The sequence below is a fragment of the Haliaeetus leucocephalus genome, unplaced genomic scaffold, assembly GCF_000737465.1.
Source record: "Haliaeetus leucocephalus isolate CR32 unplaced genomic scaffold, Haliaeetus_leucocephalus-4.0 Scaffold656, whole genome shotgun sequence".
NCBI lineage: Eukaryota > Metazoa > Chordata > Aves > Accipitriformes > Accipitridae > Haliaeetus > Haliaeetus leucocephalus.
The window spans coordinates 20400011-20414413 of record NW_010973092.1 but is presented as its reverse complement, the minus strand read 5'-3'; the positions used below and the strand labels follow the sequence as shown (position 1 = coordinate 20414413).

Sequence of the window (14403 nt, the reverse complement as noted above, 5' to 3'; positions counted from 1 at the left end):
CCCAGCCCCTCCGGGCTGCAGTCCCGGAGGAGAGCCGCTCCCGCTGCCGCCGGCTCCCTGCGGCCCTGCCGGGGTGGGGTGTTTCAGGCCCGCCACGTTTTTGCCTTCCCCCAGGACCTCCCTCCAGGCCGGGATGGAGGGTGGGATGGTGGCAGGAGGGGACAGGAGCCCGCAGGACCCCGGAGGGGCTGTGGGGGACCCCCGAGGTGGGAGAATGGGGGCTGCCGCCCTAGGGAGGCTCTGACAGGTCTCTGCCTCGCTGGCTGCCGGAGTTGGAAGGGATGTGGAGAAGGAGGCAGAAGGAGGGAGGGCCCCAGGCTTTGCCCTCTTTTCACCACTGTGCAGCTCATAAGAGATGATTTTGGGGTAAAGCTGTTCACAAGCAAGTGGGGTTCCTCGTTACGGGGTGCTCTGGCTTCGGGGTGCTTGGGCCCAGCCTGCATAAATGCTGAGCAGCTGCAGTGGCAGCCGGAGCCGAAGGAAACCATGGGACCTGCCACAAAATGCCCAGGATTCACGCCATCCGTGCCTTCGATGCAGGACTGAACACCAGTGGCTGTTTTTTGGACAATATGGTCCTTGATCTCAGGCCCTCGCGTGGAGTGGAGCCCATGGAGCCGTGATTAGCATTTGCTGCTTGCTCGGATGTTGCTCCAGCTCTGAGCATCAGAGTAGAGCTTTGGGGGGGTGGGGGGGCGGGATTAGTATTTGTGTGCTCAGTGCAGGGTTTGGATAGACTTGTAAGCATGGCTCCCAGCCACGCAATCAGCCGTTGGGAGCAATAAGAGGGTGGACTTTGGTGCCCGTTCCCGGAGCGGTGCTGCCTTCCGTGGAACGGGGCCAAGGGGCTGTGGGAATCACAGGGAGCACAGGCTTGTTCAAGCAGTTGCTTAAATTCTCGGTGCTTTATAACCTCTCTGTCATTAGGGCTTGTTTTTTTTGGGGGGTGGGGGTGACTGAATTCTGTAGGATTTTGCATGCCACTGTCCTCTGAGAGCTTCCCAGTCATGCATTAAGCAGCGTGACTAACGCCTCTCTCATGTGGTTCAGTCTCTCACACTCTCCCCGTAGGGAGAATTGTGTGTGCGGAGGAATAGTTGTTTTGGGAGGGGTTTTTATTTTTAAGTGCTCTGTGCTCTGCCAGCAGGTTGGAAAAAGGTGCCTGGCACCTGAGAAGAAAGTGTGGGATGGTCTTTAGATCCCATGGGAAAATAGCCCGATGTCTTGGACTGGCCCCTGGGAAGCCTCTGTCTCCTGCACAGACGTGCTTTTCCCCAGTGGTGGAGGCTTCCTCCTCCTCCTCCTCACACCCAGCTCTGGGCTCTCATGTCTGTGCTGTGTCATTCGCACCCCTAGGCGCCAAGCAGGATTCCTTACCCCGACGAACCCGGGGCCCCTCATGCCTGCCAGCAAGTCCCTTGTGGGACGATGGTCCCACTCGGGTTCCCAGCCCCTCTCTTCCTCCAGCCTCCCTGTTTTGGAGGTTTCCTTCACCTGCAGGAATTGGGCTTGGGTTTAGGCTCCAGCTCCTTTTTTGGAGCAGAAAGCATGGGTGTTTGGCACCTTTGGGTGACTCCCTTCCTCCTCCAGGCTGGCACAGGGCTCCTGGCATTTCCAGCTCCTGGGGTCCTCCCTCCCAGTTTAGTCAGGGCCATGTGAGGCATCGCACTGCTTTGGGACTTTCACCTTTACCTGCGATCTTTCACGTCACGCCAAGGCTTAGTCAGGACGGTGCTACATCATCAGCAGTCACAGCCCAGCCTAGTGCAAACAGGCTTGTGCAAACAGTCCGGCAGCGGGCGTGGGTGCCTCTCCCAGCTGGGGCATCCTCCAGGAGCCCCTTCCCAGCAGCCGGGGCTGCCCGTTTTTCCCTTCTCCCTGTCCTTGCCGCACAGCCATTTCCAAAGGGAGCACGGGGCAATGGGGTAATGAAGCTCAGTGTGGGTTTGGACACCTCATGAAGGCAGGTGGACATGGGGGGGTTGGGGTCTGGTGTGAGAGCACACGCATGCTGCTGGCAGACACGCGTGTGACCCAGTCGGAGTGCACACACACACACGGTGCAAGTACCCCCGCACGGGGTGACATCACACAAATGCACACCCGGTGGCAAGAGGGGCATGCGTACATGGTCCCTCCGCACAGGCACACACGTTGCTCGGTGCACACACACACGCACTCAGTGCAGGGTTGCAAACTCCTGTCTGGTGCACAGGCTCTCCCAGTGCAGGCACGGATGTGGTCCTCGCAGTGCGTGCACACGTGTGGCACGCCTGCACACCCGGCTAGTGCACATGTGTGCGCATGTCCACCTTTTTCCTACAGGCACATAGTTGTGCTCCGGACAGGTGCACATACACCCAAATGCTCATACGACACACACGGATACATGCACACTGAGTGCAGACACACGTGTGTGCGTGTACATGCATCGCTGGGTTTTGCCTGTATTGATGCAGAGATGCGTTGTGTTTCTGCTCAGCTTCTTACCTCCTCCATCCTCAGCCCTGTGCGTGCCTCTTCCCTTCCTCCTGGGGACATACATCTCAGAGGTATCTGTACACAGTGCCGGTCTGGACAGTTATGCATGCCCTCAGCAAGGTTGGAAATACCTCTTCTCTGCATGAAGGATGCTTGCAGGACAAGGGATCAGAGTCAAGCTAGGCTTCAGGACCATAGTTTCATCTTTAGAAATAGGGATGTATTTTCACCTGCGGAGGGAGAGCTCCTCTCTTCCGTGCCACCAGTGAGGCTCTTGTCTGGGGGGAAGCGGAGGGATGGAGGCACTGGGAGCTGCTGGCTTGCGGGAAGTACTAGGGTGGACAGTGCTGGATGCTCCACTTGTTGAGGGTCTGTATGATGCCAGGGTAACCAGGAATTAAGCACTTGCTATGTGGCACCGTGGAGGGGAGATGGTGGAGGAGCGCTCACCCATCCCACAGGCTGGATGCAGAGTATGGAGAGAGCAAGTGATGGGAGTGGCGAGAGGGTTGCTGCTGTGGGACCATGGCAGATGCTTGTGGCTGTTGATTTTAGGGCATCTGACCACTGAGCTTTCTGGGTGCCCGTGAGCTGGGCTGCACCCCTTCATGCTTACAGCTCGGCAGAAGCTGTGTGGGTGCGCCTGGACCCTGGAGGAGGAAGGTGTGTTCCCAGAACGGAAAGCGGGGGACGGGAAAGCTGGTGGCCAAACACAGCAGCAGGCAGGGGCTTGGTGACGGGGCATGTGGCTTGGCGTAGAAGGGGACAGTCTCTGTGGGGCTGGCAGTGCGCCTGGCACTGCCTCTGCAGTGTGTGCATACTGGGAGGAGGTTTCCAGTGGCTGGGTGCCTGCGGTGCAGCGTGTGCAGTGTGTGTCTCTGCAATGCGGGGGGGGGCAGTACTTCTGTCACTGCCTCTGCAGCGGGTGGGGTGGACACTGGCACTGGCAGGGTCCTGCCTGCGGGGCAGGGTGGGCACCCAGTGTGTGCATGCAGTGTCCCAGTCTGGGAGTGGGAGGGAATGGGAAGGAACAGTGTGTCTGCAGTGAGTGAAGGGAACAGTATTTGCTGGCGCAGGGTGTGGGGTTGCCTAGTGACTGTGCAGCAGAGGGGAGATGCTGTGCCTACCATTGCAGTGTGCTGGGGCTGTGCAGTGCCGCTGCTCCGCGGGGAGGCACAGGCTCTGCCCTGTGGGGTATGTCTGCACTGCAGTGCAGGGTGGGCAGTGAGTCACTCTAACGCAAGGGTGGGCAATGGCTCTCTTTCTGCGAGGGGCACAGGCGGATGGCAGTGCCTCGCATGCAGTGCAGGATGGATGATGCTCGGGGCTCCTGCATCTCTGCAGTGCTGGATGGGTGGTGCCTTCGTATCTCGCAGCACCAGGCTGGCAGTGCTGCTGTGTCGGCAGTGCAGGGAGGGCAGTGCTGCTCTGTCCCCGCTGTGGCAGTGCCCTGTGTCCCTGCGGTGACGGATGGGAGGTAGCTCTGTATCCGTGCAGTGCCCCATGTCCCTGCAGTGCTGGGTGGGTGGCAGCCCTGCATCCCTGCAGGGCAGGCAGAGCCCCTGCCCCGCTTTTGGTGCTCCTGTTTGTGCAGGGCTGGCAGATTCGTGCAGTGCCTCTGTGTCCCTGCCGTGCGTGGCAGGCAGTGCCCCTGCAGTGCGTGGCACACAATGCTCCTGTGTTTCTGTGGTGAGAAGCTGTCTCTGAGCCTGGCCGGCTCCATCGGGTTGCTGGCAGCAGGCTGCGTGCAGTCCACCCTGTTAGTGTGCCTCGTTGGGTCTAATTACAGTTTGTGTGGTGATGAAGAGGGTGGACAGTGGCAGGATTGGCTTCCTGCTAGTGACAGGAAGCCAGGGCTGAGGTTTCAATGACTGGGTTGCTCACTCGAGCAGGGCGTTGCAGGAACTTTGCAAGCCGGGACCGGTCCTCCTGGGCACTTGCTTGCGGAGGCTGCCAGGAGACCATGGCTGGGGCCAGCTCTGCCAGGCGAGCCCCTGAAGCCCCTTCCCTTCAGGGGGCTGCTTTGGGACCATGTGCAGTCCTGCATGGCACAGGGGCTGCACCCAAAAGGATACGCCAGGGAAATGGGCTGGGGCTGAGCGGTCCTGGGGGCCTGGGGCTGCCTAACCTCTGGTGTCTGTATCTCCTTGCAGCTCCCCTGCAGTGCGGGATGAAACCACTGGCATCCTGCCTGGGCCTGTGGCTCCTCTTCCAGCTCCCTGCCCTAGTCTCTGGGACGCGTGTGGTCTACAAAGTGCAGGAGGAACAACCCCCCAACACCCTCATAGGGAGCCTGGCCTCCGACTACGGCTTCCCAGACGTGGGGCACCTCTACAAGCTGGAAGTGGGGGCCCCGTACCTACGTGTGGATGGCAAGACTGGCGACATCTACACCACAGAGACCTCCATCGACCGGGAGAGCTTGCGTGAGTGCCAGCACCTCCTGCCTGGACAGCCCTGCTTCCTGGAGTTCGAAGTGTCCATCACTGACCTGATCTTGAGCAGCAGCCCACGCCTGCTTGAGGGGCAGATAGAGGTGCTTGATATCAATGACAACACCCCCAACTTCGCCTCGCCCGTTCTCACCCTCTCCATCCCCGAAAACACCAACATTGGGACGCTCTTCCCCATCCCTCTGGCCATGGACAGGGACTCGGGCCCCAATGGCGTTGCCTCCTATGAGCTGACGGCTGGTCCGGAGGCACAGGAGCTCTTCGGGCTGCAGGTGGCGGAGGATCAGGACGAGAAGCAGCCGCAGCTGATCGTCATGGGGAACCTGGACCGGGAGCAGTGGGACTCCTACGATCTGACCATTAAGGTGCAGGACGGAGGCAACCCACCACGGGCGAGCAGCGCCCTGCTTCGCATTACCATCCTGGACATGAATGACAACGCACCCAAGTTCGAGAAGGCCCTGTATGAGGCGGAGCTCTCTGAAAACAGCCCTGTGGGGCACTCTGTCCTCCAGGTGAGTGCAGGGGCTTTCTTCTCCCCAGCTCCCCTCCTACCTGGCTGCAGCAGGGACAGCCTGGGAAGCATTTGTACAACCGCTTGCTGCCACGGTTCTTCAAAGGAGGAGGGAGCCTAGAAGAATTGCAAGCCATAGGAGCCCACAGTGTCACCTGTGGCCATCAGGCAGGCAGGTCCCTGGGATGTCACATCTGCTAAAACGAGGTTGGAAAGGATGCGCAGGAAGGTGCAGCCAGAGCGGGGGCTGCAGGACACGACTGAGGGGCAGCAGCAGGGCTGGAGGATATGTGGGAGAAAGGCTCTGGGTTATGGGGAGGGCTGGGACCTGAGGTCCATGGGGAGTCTGGCTTCATGCCAGACCTGTCTCAATGCTGCCCGCAGACAAGACATAGACCCTTTCATAAGTTGCATTCCCTTGGCCGCTCCATGGAAACTCAGGCTCACACAAGAGATGGGGGGCAGGCAGCGTCCCTACTGCCCATCTGGGGGGGCTGCCCATGACTCCAGGGGTGCCTTGCTGTCTGCAGGGGCCAGGGGTTCTGCCCCATCTCAGGCAGCGGTGCAAACTAGACCGGGGAGCCCGAGGGGATGAATCTCAGTGGATTTGGCTTGGAGGGGGCATTGAGATGATAGTAGCCGACATCTGTTTATCTGCAGCTGCCATCTTAATAAGCGGAGCGCGGCCAGCTCTCATCTGCTTGCTAATTCTGATGTGAATTTTTTAAGAATTCATTTTTCACTGTTAAGAGAATGGAAGTTGGAAGCAGATAAGGGAGCTGCACGGCCGGGAGGAGAATGGGCTGAGACGCCACTGCTGCCATTGCTCAGCTTTTATCTTTCAGGGGGAAAATGACTTCCGCCTTTTTTGTGAGTGGAGGTAAAAGGTGGAATTTACATTTAACAACTTTCGTTCTCCATCCAAATCTGCTGAGCAAGATAACGGCAGAGCAGCAAATGGTGCAGAGAAGAGGCTGCTCGGAGAGCCGATTAGGGAGGCAAATGTTAGACAAACCTCATCTTCTTTAGAAAGCAAATAATAGGCGTAGAGGCAGGTTTATGTGAATGCAGAGCTCCTGACGGGTGGGCAGGGATGGCTGGTGCTGTGCAGAGCTCAGGCAGCCCCAGTCCCCGCTTGGCTGAATCCCTGAATGCTGGGATGACGCTGCTGCAGCTCCGCACATCCTTGCCTCCATCCTCCTCATCCTCACATCAGCCAGGCAGCTGCTCCAGCCCCTCTTTGGGGAGGGTTTTGCAGAGCGGGCACAGCTGGAGAAGTCCCTCCCTGCTGCTGCTGCCTGGGTCGAAGAGGCACGGGTTCCCGGAGGATTCCCTGCGTGCTGGAGCTGGCCGGGAGAGGAGCGCAGCCAACCGGCCTAGCCGGTTTTACTGGAAGAGCAAAGAAAAGCCTCTGTGCCGGAGGGCCGCTCCCAGCTGCTCTGACGGTCCCAGGCTCTTTGCCTCATAGTCCTTGGCCCCAGAAGAGGAAATCCTGTTTTTTTCCCCCCAGCTATCCCCAGAGGAGGCTGCAGTGGGCAGCGCGGCGGTTTGCGGAGGGGCTCGCACTGGCTTGCCCTCTTGCTCACCGTTTCTCCCTCCATCCCGCAGGTGAAGGCCAATGACTCGGACCAGGGCGCCAACGCCGAAATTGACTACTCCTTCCACCAAGCCTCAGACATGGTGCGCCGGCTGCTGCGCCTGGACCGCACCACGGGGCTCATCACCGTGCAGGGACCCATCGACCGCGAGGATGTCAACATCCTCAAGTTCTCCGTCATGGCCAAGGACAAGGGGGCCAACCCAAAGAGTGCCCGCACCCAGGTGGTGGTCACCATCAAGGACATGAACGACAATGCGCCCTCCATAGAAATCCGAGGTATTGGGCTCGTCACCCACCAGGATGGCATGGCAAACATCTCGGAGGATGTGCCAGTAGAGACAGCAGTGGCTCTGGTGCAGGTGTCCGACCGAGATGAGGGCGAAAACGCTGTGGTGACCTGTGTGGTGGCTGGTGATGTCCCGTTCCAGCTGCGGCAGGCTAGTGAAACAGGGAGTGACACCAAGAAGAAATACTTCCTACAGACCACCACGCCACTGGACTACGAGTCGGTGAAGGAGTACACTATTGAGATTGTGGCGGTGGACTCGGGGAACCCGCCCCTCTCCAGCACCAACTCTTTGAAGGTGCAAGTAGTGGACGTGAATGACAACGCGCCTGTCTTCAGCCAGAGCTTCACCGAGGTGGCCTTCCCTGAGAACAATGAGCCCGACGATCTGGTGATGGAGGTGAGTGCCAGCGATGCTGACAGTGGCTCCAATGCCAAGCTGGTTTACTCCCTGGTGACAGACCCCTCCTCCAAGGGCTCCTTCACCATTGACCCCGACTCCGGGGAGATCCGGGTGAAGGCAGTGCTGGACCGAGAGCAGCGGGAACGCTATGAATTCTTGGTGGTGGCGGCAGACAAGGGCAGCCCCAGCCTCAAGGGCACAGCGTCTGTGGCCATCAATGTCATGGACAGGAATGACAACGACCCCAAGTTCATGCTGAGCGGCTACAACTTCTCAGTGATGGAGAACATGCCGCCCCTCAGCCCTGTGGGCATGGTGACGGTGATCGATGCTGACAAAGGAGAAAACGCCCGCATCCAGCTGTCGGTGGAGCAAGACAATGGGGATTTTGTCATCCAGAATGGCACCGGCACCATCCTCTCCAGCATCTCTTTTGACCGGGAGCAGCAGAGCACGTACACTTTCCGACTCAAGGCAGTGGACAGTGGGGATCCTCCCAGGTCTGCCTACGTGGGGGTGACCATCAACGTCTTGGATGAGAATGATAACGCCCCCTTCATCACTTCACCCTCCAATGCCACCTACAAACACATCCTGCCCCACACCAGCCCTGGCCAGCAGGTGAGCAAGGTCAAGGCGGAGGACATTGACTCCGGTGTCAATGCAGAGCTGACCTACAGCATCACAGGAGGCAACCCCTTCGAGCTCTTCCAGATCTCCCCGCACAGTGGAGACATCACCTTGGAGAAGGAGATCCTCCGCAAGCACCATGGCCTGCACCGCTTGGTAGTGCGTGTCAATGACAAGGGCAAGCCCTCACGGCACGGCACAGCCCTGGTGCACTTCTACGTCAACGAGACGCTAGCCAACCGCACGCTGCTGGACACGCTGGTGGGGCACAGCCTGGATACACCGCTCGACATAGACATCGCCGGGGACCCTGAATATGAGCGCAGCAAGCAGCGAAGCAACATCCTCTTTGGAGTCATTGCTGGCATTGTGGCTGTCACCCTGGTCATCGTGCTGGTTGTCCTGGTGCGCTACTGCCGGCAGCGGGAGGCCAAGAGTGGCTACCAGGCAGGCAAGAAGGAGACCAAGGACCTGTATGCACCCAAGCAGGCCAGCAAGAGTGGTAAGAGCAAGAGCAAGGTGAAGAAGAGCAAGTCTCCGAAGCCGCCCAAGCCCACGGAGGATGAGGAGGAGACAGGGCTGCAGAAATCGCTCAAGTTCAACCTCATGAACGACTCTGTCAGCGACAGCCCCCGAATCCACCTGCCTCTCAACTACCCACCAGGCAGCCCAGACCTGGGTCGCCATTACCGCTCCAACTCGCCGCTGCCCTCCATCCAGCTGCAGCCTCAGTCGCCTTCTGCCTCCAAGAAGCACCAAGTGGTGCAGGACCTGCCGGCCACCAACACCTTTGTTGGCACCGGGGACAACAACTCGACGGGCTCCGAGCAGTACTCGGACTACAGCTACCGCACCAATCCCCAGAAATACACCAACAAGCAGGTAGGAGAGCTCATCCTGAGGCCGGCAGCGGCCCCCCCCCTGCATCGGGGAGCCATCTGGACAGAGGTTTGGGAGTGAGCGTGGACTGGCCCCCAGCCCTGCACGCGTGGCCTGGGAGGCTGGCGGAGGACTACCCCGGAGCCGAGCCACTGAGCCTGGTTGTGGGCTGGGGAGGGGATGGGGATGGTGGGAGGGGGAGTCCAAAAACTGTCAGACCCCTTGTCAGAGCGCCCGGGGCTGGGTCCTGGCGGCGCTGCCTGGGTGACGGTGATGCGAAGGGTGCTGCATGCGTGTGCCTCTGCATGTGGAGCTCTGGGGAGGGAATCCCACTCGCCCTGGTCCCCTTTGGGGACCAGCTGTAAGAGCACCGAGGAGGGCAATGCCCACCCTCCCATCCATCCCTCCGCTTGGGCTGACTGGTGGGGAGGAGAGACTGGTCCAGCTCCTGCCACAGCTCTGGGCAGCCCGTTTCCAGCCCTGCCCCTGTCCAGGGAGCAGTGAGGAAGGCACTAGCCTTGCTGTTGCCAGCCTGGCTCTGCCGGTGCGGCTGAACCTTTTAACCATCCGTGCACAAAGCCACCCAAAAGGGAGTTTTGCGCCCGCTGTGGCTGCCCAGGCAGGTGGGGCTGGGTGGAGGAGCAAAGCTCTGCCTTTTTCCCAGGCTCAAGCTCTGGCTTCCCCCAGGCTTGGGCCCTCTGCCATAGTCGGCGGGGTGAAAACCGGGCTTCCCTTAGCACGAGCATCGGGCCCGGAGCTACGGCTCTGCGGCAGCCGTGCTGCAGCCGCTGCGGAGGGGGAGAGCGGATCCTGGCGGCCGGGGCGCTTCCATCAGGCGGCATGGGTCCGGCCGTGTGCTGGGGCTGGGGCTGGGTCTCGAGCTCAGGGCTGGAGGAGCGGGGTACTGGGGTCTCTGCTGCGTGCTGCGGTCGGGTCACTGCTCTAGGTCCAGCCGGGGGTTTCTGCTGCGTGCGGGGCAAGGCGGAGGTAGGTCTTGGCTGCGGACTGGGAAGGGCTGCTTGCTGGTGTGCACTGGAGCTTGGAACTGTCCCAGGAGGTCGTGGGATGAGCCTGGAGCTTGCAGGACCCTCTTTCCTTGGGCCGTCTGGCTAGTTAGCTTGCACCACGTTTCTGCTTTGGCGCCTGTCGGGTCTATCCTTAAGTAGCTAGGGAGGGAGAGGGGGGATGAGTGCCTGTGGCTTTGCCTTCTTCCTGCGGTCCTGTGAGTGAGGAAAACCCACTCCCCCACTGTGCTGTACCCTCTGTGCCCTGTGGAGACCCCTGCTCCCTTCTTTGTATCCCGGTGAGCGGCAGGCTGGGCTCCTGCCGTGGGGCTGAGCTCAACTGCCCTGTTGGATTTGAATTCAATAAAGTTTTCTATTTTTGACCGGTTGTGCCTTATTTTCCCTACTGCCCCTGAAGATGCTCTTGCTCCCAGCAATTTCCCAGGCATCTTTTCCATGTCCTCAGCCACCGGAGCACCCGGGCCCCGCAGCGCCCAGAAGTGATGCTCACGTGGGCCAGGCATCTCCATGAGCCCTCCACCGTGCCCCAGCATGGGGCCTCATGGTACTGAGCCCCCCCTCCCCAGATTGACAACTCCTATCTCTAGTCACTGCCTGGCCCTCTAAGGAGACAGCTTCCTCCAGGACCTGGTTCACAACACATGTATGTACATACACACACATGTGCATGTGTGGATGTGGAGGCAGTCTGAGCCACGGACCAGCCAGCCCAGTTTTCTTCCACCCCAACATCCCCCTCTATAGCTTCTCCTGGTTCATACCCATGTCCTTTTGAGACCCACCCGTGTTCCAAAGCCAGTGCATGGAGGAGCAGAACCCTGCCACGCGATGCCTGGCTAGCATGACCCAAATCCTGCTGGTGAGGGCTGGAAGATGCCTGCAACTCGCCCGCTGCAGTGCTGGAATGAGGACGCACGTGGTTGCAGATGGAGTCTCAGTGCGTCAGCAGCGCCGGGGGGAAGCACCCGAAACAAGGTGCTCCCCCCCACCCTGGGATGCAATGGGTACCCTTGCAGTGAAGGAGAGGTCCTCCCAGGCAGGCTTGCTGGTGGCGGTGGGGCTGCAGGAGGGAGCCAGGATGGAGCCAGGTGGCCATGCTCCCCATAAAAATGGCTCTGCCCCTCCTGGCAGGCAGGTTGGGGGTGATGCTGCTGCCACAGGGCTTGCTCAGGCTCTTGTCTCCAGCGGGTTGGAGAGAGGATAGATACTGCTAGGCAGGAGCAGCACAGCACCCCTTCCCCAGGCCCTGGATGGGGCTGTCCTACAGCCCCCTCCCTCCAGCCAAGCATCACATCTCAGGGACGCCCTCCGGGGCCACCTCTTCCTCTTTCTCATGGTTTTTCTTTCAAACTGGGGCAGACATCCCTGCACCCATCATGCCAGCTTCACCTCTTCCCCAGGGGCTCCAACCGGCTGCACCAGGCTGCTGGAGAAGAGGAGCTCTGGCTCTGGGAGAGATTAGATCATCTGGGGAAACCAGTGGTTCTGGCTTCGGTGGTTTCATTCCTGTGCCAGCCTTGGCTCTCACAGCCTCCTAGTTTGTTTTGCTAACAGCATAAGGTTTTATCTTGAACCGTCCAGGAAGTGTCTGGGCCTCCTAGGCAGGCAGAGCTGGGACCTGCGGGGAGATGCAATGGCTGCAGAGGAGGAAAGGAGACACCAGCAACCACCTAAATAACTAGTTCCTGCAGGGCTGGGCAGGGCAGTCTGGGGGCTTGGCTCAGTGTTGCTATCTGCTTCCCTTTGGGAACTTTCTGAGAGAAGTTTCCCTTTCTTCCTTGTCCTCGGCAGCTCTTTGATGAACGTGGGGTGAGAACGCAACCTCTCAGACGCTGGCGTGGGGAGCATCTCTCTCTTCTGCCCGTCTCCCAGGCTCCATCATTTCGGGCTTTTTTAGACCAGGAGGGCTATGCTACATACTTTCCTGGCTGCACAAACCCAAGACTGCCCCGGGTCCCCACAGCCCCCCACCATCTGAGAAGGTGGCTGGAGTGGTGTTAGCTTCAGCATGCTACTGCAAGCTCAGCAGAGGTGCCTGCACCTGCCTGCAGGCTTAAAAGCACGGTGCAGTATTAATTACTCTCTGCGGGGGGGGATAAGAGGAATATTGTAACTGTAATGGACAGAAATGAAATTGTCTTGTTTTAGAATTTAGCTTAGAGTCTCCATAAATTGCAGGTTTAGGTGTTGGCAGATGTCTGGGAAAGTCTCCTACCGTCCTGGGTCAGTGGATTTTCTCAAGGTCGTTCACGTGGAATGAGCTGATAAATGGATCCAGCAACGAGCTGCAGATGGAGCTGAGGGTTCATGGGGGACCTGCCCTGTTTTTCCCCAGTTTCAGAAAGACACTGTGCTGGGAGCAGTTCCAAGGCACTGCGAAATCAGCTCCTGCTCACGGGATCAATTGCACTTGGTTCAGATTTGGCTCTGACGTGCAGAGACTGAATGAGGGAGTGTGTCGGTGAGGTCCCGGGGGCTCCGGTGCGGGGGCTGAGCCCTAACTGTGCTGGGAGGAGTGGCTGGGCTCTGTAAAACAACTGTGAATGCACAGCAGCTTGTGAGCATCAATGGGGTGCTTGTGGGAGTTGAGGAGCACAAGAGGGGGCGAGGAGTGGGTCGTACGCCACGCTGGCTTCTGGGGAGTTAGTGAGGATGCTGAGAGCCCCACGAGCGAGGCAGGAATGCGCCATGGCTCCTGGCAGGTCTGCGCTGGGGCACTTTGGTTTATGGCAGGGAGGGGTGCCTCTGCCTGGCAGAGCTCCGTGGGACATTTGGGACCCTGAAATGAAGAGCTTCAGCCATGGGTGACAAGCAACCCCTTGATACAGCCTGGCCTGTACTGCCAAAGGCAGCGTGGGTGTGCGCAGGCTGTGCTGCAGGGGGAGGTGACACGGGGGTGTACTCAGCCTGCGCTCCGCATGCGGGAGGTGGCAGCGGGGTGCTCACAGCCCGTACCCCACAGCGGGGTGGCACAGGGGTGGGTGCGATCTCTGTGTCGGGGGGTAGCGGAGGTGTGTGCGCAGGTTGTGCGGCAGGGGTAGGTGATACAGAGGGGTGCAGCCTGTCTCCTCTGGGAGGAGGGGGCACAGGGAGGGGTACAACCCCTGTCCCCAGAGGAGGTGGCAGCATCTGCAGCCTGTACTGCAGCGGGAGGAGGCACAGGGGGGTACACAGCCACTACCACAGGGAGAGGCGGCACAGGGTTATGTGCAAGCTCCATTGTGTGGAGTGGTGGCAGTGGGGTGTACGTAGCCTGTCTGCGGTGGGAGGTGACAGCAGGGTGTACATAGTGGGCAGCCTTGGGCAGGTGACGACTCCTCTGTAAGCAGCATGTCTGCAGGGAGGCAGTGGCACTGACTGTCCCTATCCCATTGAGGAGAGCATCAAGTCTCTCCTGCCTGACAGTCCCTGGCCTTACCAGAGCTTGGGACCTTGTCCTTTGCTCCCTTGAAGGCTCGCCCAGCCTGTGCTACCTGCCTGGGGCTCCTCATATCTGGCTGGGCTTGCCTGGGTGGCTTGCAGCTCTGGCCAGGTCCCTTCTTCCCACCCTGCTGAGCCAGATGCTGCTCATTCCTCCCTGCCCTCCTGTTCTCAATTCTCGCACCCCCAGGCTCTCCCCTGCCTGATGCACTTGGAGCCAGTGTTGGTCTGTGGTGAACACGGGCTTTCCTAGCTTGGATCTGGGGGGCTTCTCCTCCCCCCCCGCCCCATCCTCTCCTCTTTTCTTTCACAATTGTATCTGGTCTTCTCCATCCCTCTCCTGATCTCTCCTCCTGCTCTGCTCGGGCAGTGACCTCCCCCTTCCCTGTTGCTTTCTGCTCCCCATCAGTCTCTCCTGACCGGCTGTCTGCTGGCCCCAGTACAGAGCGATGCTGAGCCCTTCACAGCACAGGGCTGAGTCCCTGGCTGGCTCTGACAGCCGAGCTGTGGAACCTCTGTGCGATGAAAGCGCTGGCTGTGTGGGCAGCCGCCTGGTCCAAGCTGCACTGATTGATATTCCCAGCACTGCTCTGCCCGCTCGGCCGGGCTCTCAGCTGCAGTGCTGTTCCCTGCACGCACAAACCAGCCTGGAGCAGGGCCCAGCCCTGCAGCCTGCTTAATCAGTCACCCAAATCCTGGGGCAAAATCCCAT

At 59.7% G+C, this 14403-nt stretch overlaps 1 protein-coding gene across 1 annotated transcript in view; it reads left to right on the top strand.

Annotated features, from left to right (window-relative positions):
• The window catches only part of PCDH1 (protocadherin 1), a 52658-nt gene that overhangs the window by 1370 nt on the left and 36885 nt on the right, over positions 1-14403 (top strand). Inside the window, exons 2-3 of the mRNA XM_010579174.1 lie at positions 4635-5449; positions 7057-9249. Of these exons, the coding sequence (XP_010577476.1) occupies positions 4635-5449; positions 7057-9249 (3008 nt within the window). The remainder of the gene's footprint in view (positions 1-4634; positions 5450-7056; positions 9250-14403) is intronic.